Raw genomic sequence first — 23,819 nt, 5'->3', positions numbered from 1 at the left:
TATTAGCGTGGGACACCAGCGGTTTGGGGTCACAAAGTCAGTTGGACTTCCTCCCAACAAAAGCAACATCATTTTTCAACGTCCAGCCCCGCGGCGTCCCATGGTGCCTCGCACAATTCGTTAGTGTCCACACCTGCTCTGTGCCGCCTTCCACGCGGACCCGTGGCAAACCCCTGTGGGTTTGGATGGGGCAGGATCAGCCCCCAGGAGATTTCTGTTATGCTCATGGTTTGGAGCCCTGTTTGATCTCCTGCAGTGTAGTTAGATAAAAGCATGTGGTTGGGATTTCCTTGTTCTGTTATTAAAGGAGAAATTCCCCTTTATGTATGGGGGGGAAAAAAACCTTCCTTTACCTTACGAAGGATGTTACAATTCAGAAGGGCAGTCTCTGCTCCATTTACCTTTTTTGCTTTGGAATAAGCAAATCCCTCTGCTTTAGTTTCCTCTGTCTGTAAAATGGGGATAATAATCCCATCTCTGGCTACGTGGTCCCATATGAATATGCCGGGGTGGCCTTGGTGCATTAGGGGATGGTCCACTGGCTGCTGTGTAATATATCAGCATGGTGATACCAGTAATAAGGAGGATGTGAGGCCCTTCTGCAGTGCTATTAAAGGTTTTACAACCGATCTGAGAACACAGCTGCCTTGTAGTGACAGGCAGAAGGGCCAAATAGGACCGTTCTTGGAGAAGGTGGACCATCCTAAAGTCAGTGTAATTTTTTGCATGCCTTGTAGGGCTGTTGGTCACTTCAACGCAAATTGCCATTCGTTCCTATGTTCTGAGATGTACCTCATCTATTCTCAGTAGTAGATCTGTGCCATGGCTGGGAATGGGAAGTGGTAGAGGTTGGAAAATAAGCACCATTGCAGGTAGCTCAGCTGTTGAATTTGTAGATGCAAATCTCTGCAGGTAGGGATGCATAACCTGGGTTTTTTATCGCTAAAATGAGTTACGTTGGGGCGTAAGAAGCCATGAGGCAAAACTTGATCTCTGTGGTATAACCCTACACTACTTTGCCTCGCCTTTCCAAGGGGGCATGGGCTGTAGCTCCACTTCTGGCTACCTTTGCCTCCTAGTGTGAATAAAGTCTCCGTGGTATTTTTCTAAGGGATCTCAAAGGCATCTTGCTCCGCTTTTAATTTTCTGTGTTCTTCCAGACTTCCCTCTGTAGTGTATTCTGCAAAACCCATTCTCTGGATGCCTTTTGGCTCTGCTTCAGTCTTCTCCGTGCTGGAACCCCCTTGCCAAAAAAATGTGGGTGGTGACCTAGTCCAGTAGACAACCCATGCTCCAAGAAATAATCTCTTGGAAGAAGAGCCATCTTTAGCACAATTCACCATTCAGCACAGGCTGGGGCTGGGGTCTTCTGTTGCTTAGGTAATTACGGCTGCAAAAGCATCCTCTTACCCAGCCCTCGAAATCAAGGGCATGTTATGTCTTCTAAGCAATATCCGTTCAGCTATGGAGTGTGTTTATGTTTCTCATGTTAAAAAAAAAAAGGGGGGGGGAGGGGAAAAAAAAGGGAATCTGAGGTTACTGTTTTGCTGGAAAAATGTCAAGACTCAATTGGCAATATCCCACTAAACCACAAGTTTGTAGGAGAGAAAACAAAACCATTGGATTTTCTGAACTATGCCTATGCGCGCTTAAAGAAAATGTATACCATATAGGTCAGTTATGCTCTTATTATAGCTGTGGCAAGCGTACATATAATTGAAATGCGGAAATACTACCCCATGCTGTTCAGTGAATGAAGGGAAAACAAATCTTTATTATTCCTGGGTTCACATAATATATAGGAACACTATTGTCTTTTTTTATTTTATTTTAAGCCAGTTTTAGCTTTCAGATGTATTTTATTGTCTGTGGGAACATGTGTTTTACAGACCTGTCATGTGAAAGCTATTAACAAGAGGAACTGGAGAAATAACAATAAGCCACGTAACCGTGGCATGTCTACTCCCCGAGTTCAACTGTTATGCTGCCGCTTCAAGTGCATGTGAAATTGGATCACACTGAGCACCGTTAGCTCTTCTACTGCAATTTTTCATTGGGAAACTAAGGATTTTTTAAGTGGCCTATTAATATCATATTGCTGGCATCAGAGGCACATTTCAGGGCCAAGCTGGCTATGCCTCCGAACAGTTAAATAGTGGAATGAAGATCAGCTGAATTCACATGAGATGTCCGATCATATTTACCAAATGGGAGCTGGGCAGGCAGGTCCGAAACCTTTGTTCATCATTTCACACGTGTTGGAAACTGCCCTGTCCTGCCAAGCACTGCAGGGCTGAATGCTCATCATTAACCCACTTCCAGAGCTTTTGGAGGTGATCTGAAAGCAGTCCTGAGCGGTGGCCCTGGCTGCACCTGAAAGGCTTCAGGTCTGAGTGGTTTTGTCCCTGATCACTTGGAGCAGGGAGAGGATGATTGGCACTATCCTTTTTTTTGTTGTTGTTTTGTTTTTTTAATAGGCTAACAAAAAACCCCTAATAATCCTGGATTAGGTAAACCTGTTAACACAGAGCAAAGGGAGCCAAAATGGATTGCGCAAATGAAGCATAAAAGTTGTTCCCGTGGAGATGAGGAACGTTACTTTGATCACATGTTAACTCCTCAAGCAGTACCTTTGCAAATCATGCTCAGTGGACTGTGATCCAAATTTATAAAAAAGAAAAAGACGTTAGTTGTTTTGTTTTTTCTTTGCTGGTTTAAAAGAAAAACCCCTCTGATCTCTTGGACTTCTAGCTGTGCTAGCAAACCAATGGAGGCTTTAGCAAGTTGGTGGCTGACAAACATTCCCACGTGCTTTCTACAAGGTCTGGGCATGAGACTTGCTGTTTTGGCCCAAAGCTTGAGCCACTCTGCATTGTCACCTAAATGGTATCCCCTGTGCTTTCCATCGGCCACAGCTCATGGTTTTTCCGCTTTGCTTTGGTCCCATCTTTTACGTACTCTTGCCATACCACGTCAGGTGCTTCGCCTTGTTTGTTTTCCCCTTGCTGGGCTCTGCTCTGTGAGTGGGAGGAGGGTTTCCTGCATGTTGTGGTCTGTGTTTTGCTCTGAATGGGTTTCAGGGAATTTGGGCCTTGCTTTGATGGGGATGTACTGCTTAATAGCAAAGATGGATGGGGAGACTGAGGCACGAGGAATGTGCATGCCCTGTACAAGTTAACAGTGTGGCTGGAAAATACCTGTGAGGTAACGCTGTGTTTCTCCAAAATACTAAGGAGAATGTGGAGTTTCACATGTGCAACAATCTTGAGGTGTCCTTTCCTGCATCCTAATCCGTGGCAGTCTGTTTTTTGAGCCCAGTGCCTGGTGCAGAGCTCCAGCCGAGCTGTTTGGATGCATCTAACCTGTGCAGGGCCTTCACAAACAGCATTTTACTGCAATTTTCACATGGCCTTAATGTGATTAAAGGGCTCTGATGGGCTTTCAGCAGCTCCTGGAGCTGGGTGCGAGCTCAGCTCACCCTCCTGCGGATAGGTGGAGGACGGGTGCCTGTGGCTGCCCAAAGCACATAGACTTATGGCATGGGAGGACACCAGTATGCCCATACCCTGTAAATAGGAGGGAGCCAAGGAAGGTTTCAGAGGCATAAAAGGAAAGTGGATTGACTTTAGCTGGGCCAGTCAGGTAGGAAACGCAGGGCCGATACCCAATCCCTTGATGGTTGGTTGCACAGCTCGTCCTGCCTGGTGGCGGGGTGCTGCAGCAGAGCATCAGCCCTCCATGGAGAAAAGTGCCAGCTTCGTTTTCATGGCTTTTTGCTGAGGGATTGCTTTTGGGGTCCATTCCTGTTAGTTAAGCATCATGCACTGCAAATACTAACTGAAACCAGGCAGAGCAGACATCTGATAACCATAACAGGAGAGATGCTTTTTCCCCACAAGAGCAACTTGGAAAAACAAAAGCCAAAGCTATCCCCTCTGGAAAGATGAAAAGAGAAGCATCAGGAATGGCACTGGGTGGTTTGCAAGGGTTTTTCTACTTTCATTTTTGTGTGTGTACATATATGTATATATGTATAATTTTTATGGTTTGGTTGTATTTGCCTTGTATCACCAATGGGTTTGGTTATAATCTCCCCTTCTTTTTAGCTGGGTTGCCCTTCCTCATCATTGAAACGAGCACAATCCAACCCTACCAGCGGGGCTTCTACTGCGATGATGACAGCATCAGGTACCCGCTGAAGTCGATGGAGACGATCAACGACGCAGTACTGTGTGCTGCGGGCATCCTCATTGCCATCCTTGCTGTAAGTACTACCTTTGAAGCCTCCTCTCCTGCCCCTTGGGCATTCACGACAGCTTTTTTGTAACCTCTGTAGCCAGTCCGTGCTATATACTGAGGTGCACATCTCCTTGGCAGCTATCTGACTTCCGTGTAAGTTCAGTGAACATTTGCAAATGAAAGCTTGTAATGGGAGGAATGAGATTACTGTTGAAGCTCATAAACAGGCCCAAAGCTGTTTGGGCAAGTCTGGGAGCTCTGCAAGAGCTTTTTCACCCTGTGGTAGGAGTTCAGAGCAGAAGCAAAAAGAGTTGAGTGTCAGCGAGGACTTGGCATGGTTTGTCCCTATTCAAATAACTCCAGGTATTTGCCTATTTTATAAGGTTGAAAAAAATAATAAAAAGATGCCCCTTTTCAGCTAACCAGTACCTGGAAAAGTTTCACAGGTTAGTATTAGATTTTAAGAGATTGTATAATACAGGCATATTAAAAAGACAATTAAAATCTTCCACGGGGAGCATATTCCCAGAGCCCTCACTGTAAAAAGTAGTTGATACACCACCTTCCCAACGTCTTCATTTCTTTTCCTGCCAGGTTTCCTAGAGCTATGCTAGGAGATGATGATCGTACAGTGAGAGCTTTATATTTCAGCCAAAAAGCTGAACTCAGCCCATGGAGCTGAGCCTCCTTCCACCAGCACGTGTCTCGTGCTTGGGCAGGAGCCGTCTCCTGGCTGGTAGTCAAACACTTGCATCTGCAGATGAAACTCCCAATGAGTTATTTAATGAAAAGTACCTGCATCTTCCTTGCTCACCTGCTGGCAGCACAGCTCAGGTGCTTTCCCAAAGATGCTGCCTTCTTCTTGCTCCGTGCTGGAGACGGGGAGGTCAAGAGCACTTTGTTTCCCTCTTGGCTTTCATCCTCCATCATGGGAGCAATGTCATGGCTGGTAGATATTTTAGCATGGCATGGTGCATGCTCCAGTAACGCCTTGTCCCCAGCCTTGCTGCTTTGAGCGGTGAATAGAGCAGAACAGTTCTGTTGGAAGGGACCTTCAAAGATCTTGGAGTCCAATAAATGGTCCCCAGAATAGCCTCCCTGTGTTGTCCCTGGGTGCTCATGAAGTGCCAATGTTCCCTCTCACTGTGGCCAGCAGAAGCCATCCCATTCCTTTCGTTTTGCTGCCAATAGGCCATGAGTTTGCTCTCAGGCAGCAGTGAGATGTGCAGTGCATCTGCTGGCTTGTGCCCATCTCTCCATCATTCCCTGACCACTTGCATTCACTTAGCAGAACAGGTCCCCAAAACGCCTCCTCCTTATTCCCTCCCTACTCAAAGCAACCACCAAAAGGTGACAACCCCCTAATTCCGTAAGTGCAGCAGAATTTTACCCTGCAGGTGAATTACCCCCGAGTGTGGAAAAGCCATAAAAACGAAATGAGAAAGCCCCTCATTTTCACATTACTGCCTGAGCTATCGTCATGCTGGCTGCATGCGGAGTGTGCTTCGGATCAGTAATGAGGCGGTGGCAAATAGAGGAGTTGGAACAGAAACTGGAAACATAATCAGCTGCCTATGTGATCCATCAGCTTTCTACCACGAAATAACAGGTCAATTAAAAGAAAAAGAAAATCCCCAAAGAATTAGATGTTTCTGCGCTGGTTTCACTGTGCCCACAACAAATGTAACTTAATAAGGTAAATTCACAAGCTCCGTTATTTGCTGGTGAGTGATACAAACGGCTAACGAGGAATTGAAGAAACAGATTTCTGTGCTATGGCAGCACGTGTGGAAAATTCAAGTCAGTCTGACCTCTTTCTCAGATGTAACCCAGATACCAGAATTATTGTAGCATAATAGGAATTCCTTCCAAATCCACAAAGCACTGACTCCGTTCCTTTTTGCTCAAAACATTTGCCTTCGAAAGGCAGGACAGCGGTTAGGAGGACTGCCGGGGGATGGCATTTTGGGTGGCAAAGCCAAAATCTTACACCCTTGCCTTATGTGACGTGATGGGCAGCCTAGCCCTGGGCAAAAGGTCCAGGTCATGTTTTAAATGGCTTGAGGACACTCAGAGGTCCAGTTAAGTAAACACAGAGGCAGAGACCTTTGCTTCCATCAGGCCATGAGGAGATACACATTTGTTTTTCGTACCTACGTATTTACTGATGAAAGGCAAATTCCCGTGCAGATGACCCTGAAGATGTGGGCTGTGTGCTCCCACATCTCTCCTGACTGCTGTTCCTGCTAGAAAATGGTCAGTTTGATCTTCCTGGGTGAAAGAGGCACGTTGATGTTCGCTGGGATGGAAAATGCCCTTTTCTTCCTCCTTAGCCTTGCACAGGCACCACTGTTGTGTGGCCCCAGCCCTGACACCTGATGGACCATAAACACCTATGGAAAATACCTAAGGAGATGGATTTTCTGGGTGATCTGAGTTCCACAGCCAGATTAGCTGATTGTTTTGCAGTTAGAGGTGATAGGTTTCAATGCGATTAGGCACAGAGAACGATGCTCCAAAGACCTAAGGGTTCGAAAGACTCTAAGTAATTGCAGGCTAATTGAATTGCTGCTGATACGTTATGATAACAGTGAAATGGGCATGAGAACTGAAAATGTGCAGAAGGCATGCACAGACAGAAAAGCTTGATATTGGCTTTGTCATAATGGCCAACTTTCTTGAACATGTGTGACGGTCACGGTGCTCATCCCATGTGGATGGCTTGCCAGGGACACGAGGCAGGAGCAGAGCTGAATGGATAGCTTTGACTTGCTTGTTTTCAGTATGTCTTTTCAGTTCCTGCACATCTGTGCTACGTTAATTTTCCACCATCCTGCTTTATCTGGGACGGCACTGCCAAAGAAACAAGTTTACCCAATTTTAGCTTCTCATTAAGCCTGAGCCATGACTTTAACTGAGCATGGAGGGCTCACGGCTGCCCAGCCATGTGTTAGCGAGGGAGTGAAGTCTCCAATTTACAATCTGCTACATGTGTGCAATTACCAAGACCACCAACGGTGAGAAAAAAATATTAATCCCTAGACTTTTGTTGGTCCTTGCTAAAATGTTGGTCACATGCTTTTCCCAGTCCAGGAGCCCCAGCTTTACGTGGCTGTCTGTGTGTTGGGAGCAATGGCACATCGGCCGCTATCAGATATCTCCCTTTATTCAGCTCATCTCCCCTTTGCAAGAGCTGGGAGTTTTGAGCAGCTCTCCCTCTTGCAAATTTAGGCATTTAGGAGGCTGCAGGCAGTGGCTGTGCCCTTGTGCACTGCAGTTGCATGGTGCAAAAACATTGCACGCTGGGTGCATGGTGAAGGCAGAGACAATGTTCCTGCAGGTTTCTGTCACCAGCATGAGAATGAGCCCAGGGAGATGCAGATGGATGGGAGTGAGTCTCCAAACAGCCCCAAGGACCATCTGCATCCACTCCAGATGCCCCAGTGTTGCCTCCTGGCAGAGGAGCAGGAGATGCTCTGACATTCTTCTGTGGTTCTCATGCAAAGAGATTTCCTGGCTCCCAGCTCGGGCTTGAAGGTAGTCCAGAATGGGGATAAAGATTGTGCAAACGATGGTTTGGATTCTGTGAGGATTAAAATGGAGCTGGTTAGCTGCAGCTCCCCAGGCAGCTCTTGGGCACGACCAGGCTTCCAAGAGTAAATATTAGATTTGACGTGTAAACCCCGGATGACAGTGCAGCTGCCCGATGTATTTCTGTGTACGGCTGCTGAAAGATCTGGCTTGCTCTTTGTTTTTTCATTATTGTACTTGTATCTCTCCTTGATAAACCCTGCTTAGCTGTGATTTCAGATGCCTTAGGTCAACCTTTGTTTTCCAAGCCGTGGTACGAGTGAGTTCAAACAGTGATACAGCTTCATCTCCTCCTGGCCTAATTGCCATACTTTTCCAGTTTATTAGTTTCCAAACGTTGTGCCAAGCTTTTAAAAAGGTAGGCAGGGGAGCCTTGTCTCCTGAACGCCACTGGCAGGCTGCCACACCGGCAGGAATATTGCTGCCTGCTCCAGAAAGGGATTAACATGAAGGCATTTTTCCTGATGGTTGAATTTACATATCACCGTCCTTGTGACCAGAGTAGAGAGGGGCTGAGATGAGGGGGCGGCCAAAGCAAAACAAAACCCTGCCTTGCTTTATTGGTCAGGTATAAAAGCATTTAAAGTAATGAATGAAATCCTGAAGCTGTAAATCTGGAGCTCAAAAGCTAGGTGTGTAACGTGACAGAGAACAACTTAAGCCTTTGCCTCTTTGGGAGAGGTGAGACATTTGGACTTGGTTTCACAGCCTGATTTTCATTAAGCTGCCTTTTAAAAGTTGGGATTACGAGAAGCCAGCCCTCTGCTCTATGGCGGTGACTTGTGGCAATATTGCCAAAGCCTTCTGTGGCACCGCAAATGCATCATTTGCTGCCATGCAACTTCGGGATCCCTTGAGGTTCCCAGCAAAATACCTGGTGTGGGTGTGGTGGCTCTGCATGGTTGAAATGGGGTCTGGTGGTGGCAGATTTGGGGCCAGAATCTGGAAAGTTCAGCGTTTTCTGAGTCATGCCCTGTTGTGTTCATGGGTTTTGAAGAGGAAGAGAGGCAGGTTGGGAAGTTCATTTTTTTTCCTTTCCAAAGTCACTTTTATGTGAGGGCAGTGGATCTGGCTTCTCCTTCCCAAACAATCCCAGATTACATATCTGTTTTATGTTGAATTTTTATTTCTATGGCACTGGTATAGAATTTGGGGCACTATTTCAGTTCTGTGAAGATGCACAAACATGCTAAACCAAAATCCAGCTTTTTTTTTTTTAATTTTTCCATAAACAAAACTTTGAGGAGTGCAATCTCTTCTTGAGAGGCAGTAAGAAGTGGAAGATGAGGAGGATCAGGAGGTGGCGGGCTCTGGATTAAGCTTTACTCACTATGGCAACAGATTCTTGATTTGAAATGCTCAGAGCAAGAAGAGCAAATCATTAAGCAGCCTGTTGTAAGAATGAATGTTGACTCTCCTGGCTTGCAGCCTGGCACATCTTCATCTTGTTATCTCGGCCAGTTTTGCAAATCATCCTTCCCTCTCTCTAACTCTGGCCCCTCTGTATTGCGTGATCCCCACAGATCATCACGGGAGAGCTGTACCGCATCCACTACCTGAAGGAGAAGTCACACTCCTTTATCCAGAACCCCTACGTGGCAGCGCTCTACAAGCAGGTGGGCTGCTTTGTTTTCGGCTGTGCCATCAGCCAGTCCTTCACAGACATTGCCAAAGTGTCCGTCGGGCGCTTGCGGCCGCACTTCCTGGAGGTTTGCGACCTGGATTTCTCCACCATCAGCTGCGGGAAGGGGGTTTACATCCAGAACTACACCTGCAGGGGAAGCGACAGCAAGGTCCAGGAAGCCAGGTGAGAGCCCTTGTTTCCCTGTTGGGGGGGAAAGCATCCAAAGAAATGGGCTGCTGATGCCAAAACGGTGTCTCACACTAAATATTTCTCAGGGTTTCTCCGCCAGCAGTAGATGATCTCGCTGCTGCTGTCTCTGGGAAGGCTGCAGCAACGGGTGGTTTCCCTTGGGAGTCGTGGGGTTTGCCTGAATAGTATTCTTCTTCCTTTCTCTGTACTCCTACACTATTGTTTCGTGAGAGGTTGCTCAATGTGGGAATTCACCCTAAGAGCTGAGTTAATGTCAGCGGCCTGACCGGCTGTTTGGGGAGGGCTTCTCCTCCAGGCCGAGGGGCTGCTGGCACCTCCCTTTCACGCTCCTCATCAAACTCATCCCATGCCTAGTTTTGACATTTTTAGGGGGAACCTAAATGAGAGGCGCCTAAATGCCATAATTAAGCAACTGGAGAAGTGCTTGCTTTTCATTTCTTCACGGTTTCCTGGTTATTCGAGGCGAGACGATGAGTTATCGTGCTGTCCTGGAAATAGCTGCACTGTCCCACGAATAGACCAGGAAGGGACGAACAATGCGCACATCCTGCCCGTCCGTTCGTTTTCGGCCTCGGGAGCGAGCAGGGCGGATAACAGGGCTTTTGTAACCCGAAAGATGGGGGGTTGTGGTTCCCTCTGCTTTGGGACCATCTCGCTAGCGATGGGCAAATTACCCTGTTATGTGTAATGTTGTAACATCGTATGAGAATATGATAGTGGCTGGTTCTTAGCACCTGCTTTGTTTTGCAGGAAATCCTTCTTCTCCGGGCACGCGTCCTTCTCCCTCTACACCATGCTGTATTTGGTGGTAAGTGACCTCAGCCTTATTGGAGATGGAGCTGATTCAACCCCTGACCCCCACCCTGAGGCATTCGCCCCCGTTTGGTAGCACTAGTGCCGTGATGAGGACTAGAGATGGGGGCGTTGGTTGAAAACAAGAGCCCGAACACACTGATGGTGGAAAGATCTCACTTTTGGACCCTGCGGTGTTATTTGGGCTGGAAACTCCTGGGTTATAGCTGAGCTGTGCAGCTTTTGGATGTAGCCAAGGCTGCAATTAAATCCGAGCCCTACTACCCCAGCGGATGACTTGTGCATTTTTGCTCACCCCAAGCTGTGGTTTCCACTGGGGAGAATTTTGAGGGTGCCAAAATATTGCATTGACGGCGGTGGTGGTGGGGAGATGCACCGTGGCAGCTCCGCCAGGGGTGTGGACTGGTTCCCGGGCTGTGTTTCAGGGCTGGCGGAGCAGGTGAAGCCGCCTGCCCGGCCGGATCTGTCGTGGAGGGCTGGGGCTCGTTTTCCTTTGTCGGTGACAAATGGCTCTGCCCTTCCTGTGCGGGGCCGGTGCCAAGGTGCTTCCTGCCAGGGCTGCCACAGGCACGCTCCCTGCGCCCCCAAAAAGGTCCTGCACTGAGTTTTTTTGGGGAAAGGGATTTGGATAGTGATTTGTGCTCTTTTTTTTAAAAAAAAAAAAAAAAAAAAAAAAAGGAAAAAGGGAAAAAAGGTTTCAGGTTCCTTTTAAGATTTGTACCCCCCCATCTCCCGTAAGCTCAGACTGGCAAGCAAAGAACCAGCCCTGTGCTTGTAAAAACAGTAAACATGAACTCTTATTTATCTACTAGCAGTGCTTCCCCCGTCCCTTTACTTTCCCCTCTGAAAAGATAAATTACTGCTGCTCCCTCCTGCCTTTTAATCCCTGGATTTACCCTCCGTGGGCTGGGAGCTGTTCCTGTAATTTAATTACTAAGCTTTCCAGGCTGTATGGGGGGAGTGTATTAAATTCTTTCCTCATTCCCCCTGTTTTTTTAATCTGTTCTTGAAATATTTTGGGAAACAGTTTGGCCATCTCCTCCTCCCAGTCGCGTTACAATAATGAGGTTGAAGTGCTGCCAGGTGCTGGGCTGGGGGAGAAGCAGCCTGCACCCCCTGTGTTGCCCTTACCAGAAGCCAGCGTGGGGAGGATGAGGCAGGAAACAAAAGAGAAACCAGCTCCTTGCCACAGTGTGTGGTTTTTATTTTCCCACCGACTAAAATCACTGCCTGCACAAAAATGACCCTTCTGTGTCCCAGCCCGGGCACCCGAAGCGTGGTGGTTGGCAGCATCCCCCCCTGTGCCAGAGCCGCCTCGTGATGCTTCGCAGGAGGCTCGGCCCTCCTGCCCTGCCTTCGCAAAACTTTCCGAGCTGAGTTTGGAAATTGTCACTCTCACTGCCTCGGGAGGGGCATTTATTTCTGAGTGTTCTGCAGGCAGATAAGTTGGCCCCTTTTGAGCCTGGCATCTGGAAGCAGCAAGGACTGCCAGTCCCCACTAAGTCAGTCGTGTTTCTTCCTTGAATACTCAGCAAGGTTCTGGGTACTTTTTTTAGGAGATGCAGCTCCCAGGCCTTTTTGGAAGCCCAGCATGACCTCTCACCCTTTGCATAGCATCGTAGCCTGTGGCATTCTTCACGGTAGGGGACAAACCTGGGCTTCCCAGGCAGCGCCTGGGGGAGAGCCCAGCCCCGTCCCATGTTCCCAGCCGTTCGCTTTGGCCATAGCTGGCCGACACTGCCAGGGCTTGACCCGCTTTCCGAAGGGCGCCGTGCAGACCGTTCTGCCTTGCCAGGACTTTTTGTCCCTTGTTTTTCTGAAAAACCAGTGGTTATGGAACAAGTGAGATGCGAAATGGGAATTCAGTTGCCTGGAAGGCCCTGGTGGCAGGGGGTGCGCTGGAGACCCCAAAGCAGTAACATGCAGCGTTCCCTTGGGACAGGTGGGAAAACTGTGGCTCATTTTCCAATGCTGCTTTGCAGTAGTGCCTGCACTAGTACAAAGTATCCTAATTTTCTTTTAGCTTTGCAACAGGCTTTGGAAGTGTAACTCCTGTGTAACTCTGGGGGCCATGAGTTCGGAGGAAAAAGTCAGCTCTGATCTCTTCACTATCCTTCCCTGTCCCCTTATGGGAGTACTGGAGTTGTCAGCGCCCAGCAGCCTCTGCTCCTCTCCCCATCTGCTCCATTTATTCCTCTCCGTGAAGCGTTTAGTCCCGTAGTCCCCTAACAATGACTTTGTTTTAAATTTTACCTTGTCGCGTGACCGAGATGAGGTTGGTAGCAGGCTCCTTCTGGCCAGCTGTTCAGATGTGCTGTGCCTTAAAAGGTCAGGGGAAAAATCACACCCAGGGTTCAGCCATAAATTAAAGGGAGAAAAAAGCAACTTGAAATTGGACAGCATTTCGTGGTGGTGTGTATCAGGGTGAGGAAACAAGCCCTTCAGCTTGTCTTATCACAGATAGGGGCTTTGCAGCTCAGGCAGAAGATCTGTCATATTCAAGAGGCTGAAGGATGATGATGATGATGATAAAGAGAGTTATGTTTGCCCCGGGGGGGTTTCTTTAACACAAACCAAACCCCACTTTCTTGCCCAGCTCAGTGAATGACTGGTTTTTTGGAAGACTAGCTAGGGATGGTGAAGTTGTAATGTGGCAGCAGGTTGTTGCTGGTGCTGTGGGAACTAGGAGCTGGCGGGGGACCTCTGAAAACTGGGGGCACTGATGGTGGTGAAGGCACTTTAGGGGCATTTGTGGGGCTGAGCGAGAGCTGCAGACGTTCAGCTGGTCAGCTGTGTCCTAAGTGCAGTGTCCAAGTTCTGTGTTGAACAATACTTCATTTTTCAAGAACAAGTCACTTCCTGGCATGCCCTGGCATGGCTCTTGCAGCCCATTCTGCACGATGATGGCTTCAAGTCCTGTGTCCCACGTGATGGAGGTCGTAGCTGCAGAAAGCTTTAGTCGGTCTATTAAAAAATATTACATCATCCCACGCTTGAAGTCAAGTCACCTTTAAAATGCAGTGTCCACACGTGGGAAGGGGGATATTTTCAATGGAAGTTTGCTGTGCATGTGCTCATCAGTGATGTGCTGGTGTGTATAAACCCTGTGCAGAAACAAGTTTATGGTCAGTAATATTTTGTGTGCTCTGGTGGGGTCCGTAGCTAACAGGGTCTGTCTGGAGACCTCAAGGATGCTGAAAAATGCCTTTGGTTGGGGAAAAGACCTGCAGAATTCATCATCACTGGAGCATGTTGGGTCTGCGGGGGGTCCTGCAGGGTCTGGGGCCGGGCAGGAGCAGGGGGCAGTGGGTGACCAGTGCCCCGCTTCAGCACCGAGCCCTGTGGCCAGTTGGTCTCTGTTAAGCACTATTGGTTTGGGAATGGGTTCCCAACAGGGAACTGTGAATTGATGCCAGGCCCCGGAGGGCTTTGGTGGAAAAGTCCCACAGAAAGGTGTTTGCCACACAGTCAGAGCTCCTGAGATTTGGTTATAAGCACTGAGACTTCAGGGCTAAGTTTCTCGCAGCCTCCTTGTCACCAAGAATACCCAATTAACATCAGGCCTTTGTATAAAAATTTAAAAGGGGAAATTGCGCTCGGGCAATCCTCTTTGTCTTAATTTTCCTTGCTTTGTTGCTCCTTGGCCGAGCGAGCCCATAACCCATATTTATAGCAGGCTGAGGAAGGAGGAGGTCTGTAACAGCTCACGGTGCACCCAGCCCACACCTCAGGTTCATGGGGAGGCTTCGAGGGGAGCAATGGGGTTTTCTGCTCCCGTCAGGCACCTGAGACCGTAATGCTGATTTTTTTTTCAGCCAGAACTTCCTCGAAACCCCAGCTAGTCGCTCAGAAGATGAAGGAAAACTAAGTTAATATCCCGCAGCAGCATTGGCTGATTCTGGAGAAAATGAGAGTAAAACAGGGCAGCTTGGGTGTTTAATGGGCGTTCGGTGGGCGAGGCCAAAGCCTTCAGATCAGAAGGGGTTTCAGTGTGGTCTGCTGTTTGTATGGAAACTTACAGGTGCTGGTTTTGTCTGGGTGACCGTGGAGCTTTGCACTGAGGTTTCTTACCGAGGGCAGAGAAGGTTGTGATTCTGAGTGATGATGTGTACGAGGGAAACTCCGTGGTGGTTGTGGACTTGGATTGAGGCTTAGTGGTGACCTAAGTACGTGAACAAAGTGGTTTATACCAAGGCTGGGGGCGAGGTGCGACCTGCTTTGCTGAGCAGACGGTGATATTCCCAGCAGGGTGGGAGGATGCTGCGCAGCCAGCAGAGGCGGGGAAGAGGCAATCAGCTCATCCACTTGGTGCTGGGAGGTCTTTGTCCTTCTGCCCTATATCAAGGGCTTGAGGACTTCTGGCCCCACACTGTGCCGGGTACTGCTCCAGATGGGGCTGGAGGAGGTAACGTCAGGTTAACTCCGAAACAAGACTGGCCGCTTCCCAGAAGGAAACCTTCGGGTGACTCAGAGCCGTGGTTGGTGGAGCTCAGCCTTGCGGTGGGGGCAGCATGAAGGGGACGGGATGTCTGGGTGGCAGAAAGCCCTGGGAGGCTGGAGGTGACGTTCTCAGCCCGTGTCCCCTGCCAGCTCCTCCCCAATGGGTTTGCTCGGGGGTTGCATGTGGCCACGGGTTGTCCCCGCCGACGCTGTGGAAGTCCCCTGGCAGGAGCAGAGCGATGCGATGCCCTCGAAGCCATCTGCTCCGTGGTAATTCGGCCCCTGCCAGAAGCCAGGCAGTGGGTGGGAGCTCCAAACAGCTCCTGCTGTGATCTCACTTCATTCTCTCCATCCACCCCTTCTCCGGGCTGCTCCTGTTGGTGCTGCTCCTGCCTTTTGCTGCCATGCCATGGTCTGTGGTGCAGATAACCCAGGCTGTGGTCTTGCTGCACCATCCCCTCCCTGGAAGAGCTCTGTCCAGCCCCACGTTCCCACCCAAACCTGGCAGTCCTTACCAAGCATCACTCAGTACGTGCTCCCAGCCTGCTTCCGAAGCAGGTTCTCAGATAAGTGTGGGTGTGAGTTGGTGCTGGGTGCTTCGGTGGCTTCCAGCACACGCAGTACGGTGCTGCTCAGCCTTTCCACACCTTGTATGTGGCCATAGGGTGTACACAAGCTGCACAGGCCAGGGTTGTGCTGTGGAAGGAGGGAATTGATATAAAAACAACCCCTTGCACCATTTGAAGGAAACGGGGCTTGGGTGACCTTGCTGTCTGCATCTGCCTGGCAATTTGCGATAACTTTTGAACTCCTGGGCTGATTTCATCAGGGCTCAGTGGGGATGGAGCGCAAGTTGCATGGAAGTAGGGGAACGGGATATGGCAATGCAAACACGTGCAAGTTTTGCTCCAAGTGGTTTCGGACTTGGCTGTTTCCTGGAGCAGGAGGCACCAGGGCCAGAGGACACGGGGACAGAGGCTGGGCAGGGGAAGGCAGGGCAGTTTTGCAAGGGTTTCTAAAGAAAAGGTAAAATCTCAGTATAATCTAGTTGATAAATTAGTTTGCCCAAAGCACAAATCTCAAGCAAGTTAGGTGTTTCTTTCCTTGTTTTATAGAACTTCCTATCTTTTCAATCACTTCAGACTCCAAAAAGTCTGTTTTATTGTGTTCAAATTCAGTGTTAGCTTTCCATTGCTAATTTTTAATTAAAACTTTGCTTCTCCACCTGTAACGTACCTCTTTAGTTCAAGCTTGTGGGATATAAGAATTTGAGGGGATGTTGGGGTGGGCAAAAAGGACAAATGTCAGATTATCCAGCATCAAATTTCGTTCTTAATGGCTTTGGTGGGACACAGCCTGAAGCGTAAGACATTAGGTTTCAAACCCCCTGGTAGGACTAAGGGTAACAGTTTGTAAGATATAATGCATGGAGCTATTTTTGCTCTGCAACAACATACTGGAAGCTGAGTTTTGCACTGTACCCTGGACCTGAAAGTATTCCTGAGACATTTGCTTCACCAGACTGCAGCAGCTGGGGGTGCCATGGGGACCTGAGAGCCACAGCTCGTCCCCCAGCATCGCATGGACCAGTTTGCACAGTATGGGGTGTGCGCCGTGGGGACGTGGCCCCGTTCCCAGACTCTGGCTGGTTTGCAGAAATATTCCCCAGAATCATAATGTGAGCTAGCCAGCACCAAGCTGTTTTGGTACTGCTCTCTTCCATGCTAATTGGCTAACAATTTGGGTAATTTGGAGCATCTGCTCCATTCCAATGACATGATGTTTCGTTTCCTTTAAAGAGCCTGGTGTGTATTCCTTCCAAAAAGGGGTAAATAGAATGCTTATGCAACAGCCAGACACTAAATAAACCAACACAGTGTTTCCCCCATATCATAATTATTCCAGTTAATTCTGCTTCAGTAGGTAAATGATATTATTAAGTTGCGTCGGGTTTCTGGTGAGAGCTTTGCTCCCTCCTGTCTCAAGGCAGTGTGAACTGCTCTGGGTGCACAAAAGGGGTTGTAAATGGGTATCAAGCCCCTTGCCAGGCTCCAAAGTGGCAGGCAGGAGGTCACAGGCCTGTAGAGAGCATCCTTTGTGTTGAAAACTCCCCCTCCTTGCTCCACAGGGCCCCTGCGTCTACCCCGCTGCAGGTGGGAGCCTCAAATTAACGCACCCTTTTTTCTTTTTTTCTCTCTTCCCTGCAGTTTTATCTGCAGGCCAGGTTCACGTGGAAGGGCGCCCGCCTGCTCCGTCCCCTGCTGCAGTTCACGCTCATCATGATGGCGTTTTACACCGGCCTGTCCCGCGTGTCAGACCACAAGCATCACCCCACTGACGTGCTGGCGGGCTTTGCACAGGGAGCCCTGGTGGCTTACTGCGTGGTGAGTGCTGCTGTGGGGGGGACACCTCGGGCAGGGGTTACTGGGGCTGCTGTGAGCTCATTTTTTTAATGTAGCGGAAGGGCTTGTGAGAAAACTGTTAACAAAAGCTGTGTCTGCTTGTCTGTGGCAGTCTGAGCTGCCCTCATGCAATTTACTCTCCGAGGAGTGACCTGATTGCAGGCCTCGTAACTGGAAGTGACAGATGGAAGTGGTGGGGGGCACTGGGGCTGTTCTCAGGGCTGCTGCCTCACCTGGAAACAAAGGGGCTGGGGTCGCTCGTGTCTCTGTACGAGCTCCCCAAACCAAGGCTGTAACAGCTTACCACTGTCTGGTCCAGAGGTGCTTTTTAATTTTTTTAATTTTTATTTTTACTGATGTAACAGTAAAGCAAACCCGGAGGCAAGGAATTAAGTTCCCTAATGCTTTATTTTGCAGGGAGAGAAAATAGGTTATATAGTTTCCACTCATTGATAATAATCCAAAGCTAAGTTAAAAATGGCACGGCTGGAAAGTTGTTATAAAGCATTATTAACCTGCTGGGCAGCAGTTGTTGGGTTGTGGCGTTGCCGAATGCCAAAGTCCTGTTCAGGCATGTGGAGCCGGCAGATGCAGAGGAAAAGCAGAGAGCTGCGTGCTGCTGCCTTAACCCTGCCGCCAGCGTCAGCACAGCTCCTGCACCTTTCATACCAATATTGCCAGGGTGTTTCCACACATCCTGGTCATCTTTTCCTCTGCAGGGTATGGAGGAGGTCTAGACACTGGGTCACGTCACCAGGCAGTGTTACAGGGGTGCAGTTACCTCTCCGTGTGCCGTTCTGCTTGGGGAGCGGGATGCCAGCGATATTTGGGGGATAGGGCAGTGGCTGCCTGGATCACGGTGTCAGGAAGACAGCAGCGCTCCGGATGCTTGGTGCAGGCGTCCCCAGGCTTCCTGGCCGGGACAAGCAGCACATCTGGCCATCCCCCCCCGGCAGATGGAAGCTGTGCTGGGAAGGGGAGGCCACAGCAGCACTGGGCTGGTTTTCCTGTGCGGAGGCAAAGCAGAGTAGGAAGCAGCTGCCTGTGAGCTTTGCAGGTGGGCACAGGTTTGCTGGTGCTACCCTTTCCAGCCAGCTCGTGGAGGGGCTGGTCATCTCTGTGCCCTTTGGAGACAGGGGTTGGAGGCCAGGAAAGCCTCACCCCAGACTCCCTGGGGTAGGTGGAGGTCTTAGTGTGTTTTGCTGGTGTGTCTTGGGGCTGCTCACGCAGGTTGGGTTCGGGTTCTCATGCAGGGGATGCTGCAATGCAGAGGCAGGGACCTGCTGCTCTTCCCCTCCCTGCAGCACAGCCTTCAGCAGCACGCCTGATGATGGCCGTTAAAACACCGTAGTTATCAGGCTATAATTTCTGCTAGAAACCGATTGTGGGTTTCACCTCCGAGGACTGCCAGAACTTAAATCCAGGTTGTGCTGCAGCAGACGCGTTTGTCCTCTAGTGCCTGAAATAACAAACAGAAGACATTAGTGTCAAGCGCTTCCAGCTGATGAAACATTCGGACTTGGTTCCAGGGTGAAATATGAGGAGGACTACTTAAATGGAAATAGTTTTCATGCACGTCGTAGGCAGCCTGCTATGTGTCGTGCAGTTTGTCTCCCCTGATGGAGAGAAAAGGGAAGGTGTCAGAAGGACACGCTCCTGGTGTTGCTCTGGTTTGATCAGACGGTTGTTTTAACCTCTCTGTCTGTGATTAAGGAATTCTTCAGTATACCAAAAAGGAATATGACTTGCTAAGTGGCAATATAAGATATTGGCTTGCTTTGTACAACAGGCGCTCAGTCTTCTGCTGTCAAGTTTTCTTTATGGGTGGAGAGCACCTTCTACAGGAAATGGAGCTAATCCAAGTGAAAAACTTTGCACGTTTATTAGTCCTTTTTTGTGTTAAACACTTCAAGCATTAGGAGGATTTAACACACTGTTTTAACCCCAAAAGATCATGTTTCATGATTCCTATAAGTGTTTGTATAACCTCCAGCCACGTTAAAGTGAAATACAGTTTAAAGAGAAAGGAAACCTCTTACCCAGTCTCTGAATGAAACCCCGAAAAGCAGCAAGTAGCAGGGTAAAGGCTGAAGTGTGCGGGATGACACTCCGCCATAACTCACTCCTGTCCAAAACAAGGACCAGGCTCAGCGTAATCCCCACATGCTTCTTGCACTGAGCACTCTCCTCCCGTAAATCAATTTGTCATGGCTGTGTCGGTGCAGAAATTGGACATCTTTTTGATTGAATCCAGCTCTTCGAGGTGGGCACGCGAGAGCGCTGGCACCAGCAGCGTGCCGAGCCAGCCGAGTGGGGGTTTTACGCTTGTTAACAGCCAAGAGGAAAACCATCACCAGAGCAGCTCAAGATGCTTTCGCTCTGAGATGCAGCAGCAAGAGGCCAGATCCAGGCTTGTGATCCTCTGTGGGTTCAGCTGGATCCTGTGATGGAAATAGACGCACAAATGCTGCTTCTTGGATGCCCTGTAAATGACTTTACCAGCTCTGTTACAAAACCAGGCAGCCAGATACCAACACGTCCCCGAGGAAAGAGCCACTTTGCATGTTAGCTCCTTCTGTGTCTGTCCATGAAGCAATAAAAGCTGAGCAGCAACAGCTCGGCTTCCTGAATCCGCAGTTATGGTTGTAGGAGTGAATTGCCATTTATAGCAGGTTTGGTGTCTATTCAGCTCAGTTCCTTATCTGCCTGTGCTGATAGGGACTTGCAAAAGTTGTTTCCAAGGACAACTAAACTTGCCGTGTGAGGCTGTGGGTAGCTAGAAAATATGGAGAGGCAGAGGGGAACATCTCAGCTCCCTCCCCGTGTTACCCAGCCTAAAGGTGTAAATCTGATATTATTATTAATTTGAGCACCTTGTTTTTTTTTTTTTTTCCCTAACTTATCTTGTTGCATCTGAGTACTGGGGGAGAAAAGTCCAATGTGCTGCTAATTCCTACAGCTTCCCCGTGCCACATGCTGCTCTTCCCAGGGCTTCAGTTCAGCTATCCCACACTTTGCTCTGAATTACCAGTGCTTAATGATACCTGAGGCTGAGCCAGCAACTTTGGGCCGGCAGAAGCCGTTGACAGCACGACCAAATTTTTGGGATTTGGTACTAGCTAACAAAAAGAAGAGTCCTGGCTGCTTTTTGCCACCTCTGGAGGATCCATGCTGTCTAAGTCTTTTCCCTCCTGGTGTGGGGCTGAGGTCTGGCACAGGAGAAAGTGCCCCGGTCTGACGGTGCTGATAAGCTCAGTGCAGCGGCTGCCAAGGGAGGATGTGGAAGTTTCCTCCCAGCACTTTGTTTCTTATTGTGTTGCTGCCTCCCAAAATTGCCAAGCGCTGGCTTTTTCACATCCGGGAGAGGGCTTACATCACAGGATATTTAGGAAAAAGTAGTCGGGAATGGCTCCTCCTCTATTCTCTGGGCTGGTGGGGAAAGGGTAAGATGAGAGCATCGTGTGCCTTGGACCTGCTGCCTGTAACGTGTAGTACAACTTGGATTTGAGGGCTTCTCATTGCCTACCTGGAGTATGCATAAATGTGTTATTTCACATCGATCCCATCCCGAAAACTGCTTGCATGAGTCAGGCTGGCTAGTTGGAGACCTTTGTTTTGTGTGAGTGTGGGCCGTGTGTCTGTTTCCTGGCTTTCTAACCTGCTCAGCAGCAGGGTTGGGGTCCTGCTCTTGGTGAAGACACAGCAATAAATGAAATTGTTCTGCCATGTTTTTATGCCGTGTTATGTGAGGTCTGAGCCTTCTGTGTCCTATGGGAAGGTGGCAGCAGGTGCTGGGGCTACATGCAGGAATTCAACAGCACAAAAAGTGTTTGAGCCTACAGCCATCTGTGTGTTCTGTAAACCAAATTTGTGAATGAAGCATCACCCAGTGGGGCTAAGTTTGCCTTTCCCTCTTGTTCCTCCAGGTGTTTTACGTCTCAGACCTCTTCAAGCCCAAGACAAAGACCTGCCTGCCGCCGCCCCCCATCCGGAAGGAGATCCTTTCACCTGTGGACATCATTGAACGCAATAACCATCACAACATGGTGTAGGCCTTTGAGAAATCGGATTGGCGTTGTATTTTATTTTATTTTTTATTTTTGCATAAAATGACTGCTGACAGCGACTACCTGCTGCTCTCAAATCTCATCAGACAGTAGAATGTAGGGAGAGACTTTCTTGCCCGACCGGTAAAGTCTTACTCTGTGGTCTTTTCAACTTGCGACATTTGGAGGAAAGGGGTGGTGGTCAACTAAGTCAGAAGCGACAGTGAGAAACAGACACACAACAAAAAGCCGAACAAGCAAAGAGAGGTGCCGGAGTCCTGGATGTGCAATTGGTTTGAGTGTTCATGTTGTAGTGAACGCCAAATTGTTCATAGCGTAATGAACACTAAGGGATTTTGGAAAGCTGGCCATCTTAGTCGATGTGATTTTTTTTTTTTATGATGATGAAGATGTCCAGTGCCTGCGAGGGGAAAAAAAACAACTCACAGTTGATTTATATAGCACTATGTATGAGAAACAGCACTGAGTCAAGATCTGGGATTGGTTCGTAAGAGTTGCTTTTTTTTTTTTTTTTTTTTCCTATTGGATGCTAGTTTGTTTTTGCCTCCTCTGTTCCATACTGTGACTTAGCGTAGAAGAAGCTTGCCCAGTCAAAGATCTCCGGAGGGTCTCTGTTCACACTACCCACCTTTCACAAGCAGTCCTGAGACACGCAGCGAGGTTGAACAAACCCACCCTCGGTGCAGAAAGCCACATTTCTTCCTTCCCGCTCGCTTCCTGGCGAGGCTTCATCCTGCCTGAGCCACCGGGCACATGCAGCAGCTGCAAATGGCCTTAAAATGGAAAAGAGCATCCTCTGCTTCCCGGTCCTCCCCCCCTCAAAATCGCAGCAGATTTTCTGTGCGCTCACGGTTTGGGCAGCAGTGGCTCTGCCGGAGGCACGTTCGCACTACGACCTCGGGGCTGAGTCCTGGGGAAACTTTAATTCTGCCGTTTCGGGACGGGCTGCTGGGCGGCACGTCCCAGCCTGGGTGTCAGTCGGTTCGTGCATCCCCCCCCGCTTCTCCTGTCGGCGCCCCGGTGTGCGCTGCCGCCGCGGGTGCCAGGCGGAGTGCTCCACTCGGGGTCACAGGTGGGAAATCAGTTGTGCCTCCGCCGAGTGATTTTTTTTATTATTTTTTTTTTTTTTGCCCGGAAACCACAGGTTTTTGGCTTGCAGACCTTCACAGAGCGCGCTTGCAAAGGATCACGCAAAGCATGCAGAACGGCCATTTGCACATCCTTCGTACAGAATCCGTCCTATCATTTCAACTATAGCAAGCTATGATTTTTTTATATATAAATATTATATAAATAATGTATAAAACCTTAAAAATTAACTATGTAAAATATTATTTCTGAAACAATTTTAGATATATCCACTATGACTATAAACTGTGTCCTGACCTGTGTTATTTACATTTTGCTGCTTAAAAAAGCATTGAATTAATTTTTTATAGTCGACTAAAATATTGTAGTTCTGTGGTAGTAATATTTTAATGAAAATAACTACAATTAGAGACATTTGTATAAAAAAAATCATATTAAATTGTCTGTATTTTTGTAATGTTCCATTTTGTAAAGAGAAGAATATTCAAAGACTTTTGTAGAATACAAAATTAAAATTTGTATCTGCGAAATTATTGCTGTATAAATGTGCTTTTTAAATAAAAGCTCATAACACAACTAAACAGCCCTGTGTGTGTTGCGTCCTGCCTTTGGGTTGAGCCCCACTGTGCTGCCGCCCCTCTGCCCAGGGAAATCGGGTCACCCTTTGGGACTTGATGCATGCGTCAGCTGGATAAAGGGGACCCGATGCCACAGTAGATAGGCTCATGGGTGGAGAGGATGTGGTGGTTGCAATCACAGGTTTGCATTGAACTGCTCCTGGCAATGCCCAGGCTTTGAGCACATCTTTTTTTGATTGTGTCCCTTTGTCTTTATCAATATTCTAAGATTTAAAGAAATGTGTGTATATATATATTTTTTTAAAGTCTGAATCCCCTCAGTCTGGCTGCTGGGTCTCCCAACAGGGCTCACAACTCTGCCAACACCTTTCTCATGAAACTCGGGTACTTTGCAACAGAACGAAAAGCCTTGCAGCTTGATGGGTTGCAAAGATGTGGGTGGAAGGGGAAAAGAGGAGAAAAAAAACATCCCACAGTGGCATGTGCTCACATATACACACGTGCACAGCGTACGGTTCCACTTCAGGCTTGATTTCCACCCCCCCACCCCCCCACCCAGGATCTGAGAACAAAATTAACTCCTTGGTGGTGACACCCTCAGTTGGAGCTGCGTTTCGGCCACTCCTTGGGTGAACCACATTGGCAAGATAACGCAGCACAGAAATAATTTGCAAGAATGCATGACAGGAAGTAAATACCACATCAAACTGAAAATAAATAGCAGGTGGAAATTAAGCAGGCAGAGCTCAGCTAGCACTTGCTATTA

General features: G+C 48.6%; 1 protein-coding gene across 1 annotated transcript in view; it reads left to right on the top strand.

The window, feature by feature from the left end:
- Nucleotides 1–23,051, top strand: part of PLPP3 (phospholipid phosphatase 3) — a 42,816-nt gene extending 19,765 nt beyond the window's left edge. Inside the window, exons 2-6 of the mRNA XM_035537853.2 lie at nucleotides 4,107–4,264; nucleotides 9,354–9,637; nucleotides 10,415–10,472; nucleotides 17,125–17,301; nucleotides 21,246–23,051. Of these exons, the coding sequence (XP_035393746.1) occupies nucleotides 4,107–4,264; nucleotides 9,354–9,637; nucleotides 10,415–10,472; nucleotides 17,125–17,301; nucleotides 21,246–21,371 (803 nt within the window). The 3' untranslated portion in view covers nucleotides 21,372–23,051. The remainder of the gene's footprint in view (nucleotides 1–4,106; nucleotides 4,265–9,353; nucleotides 9,638–10,414; nucleotides 10,473–17,124; nucleotides 17,302–21,245) is intronic.
- Nucleotides 23,052–23,819: the final 768 nt, after the last annotated feature.

Source organism: Cygnus atratus, chromosome 8 (genome assembly GCF_013377495.2).
Source record: "Cygnus atratus isolate AKBS03 ecotype Queensland, Australia chromosome 8, CAtr_DNAZoo_HiC_assembly, whole genome shotgun sequence".
NCBI classification, from domain to species: domain Eukaryota; kingdom Metazoa; phylum Chordata; class Aves; order Anseriformes; family Anatidae; genus Cygnus; species Cygnus atratus.
The sequence above is the reverse complement of the archived record's forward strand: the minus strand, read 5'-3'. Positions and strand labels throughout refer to the sequence as shown.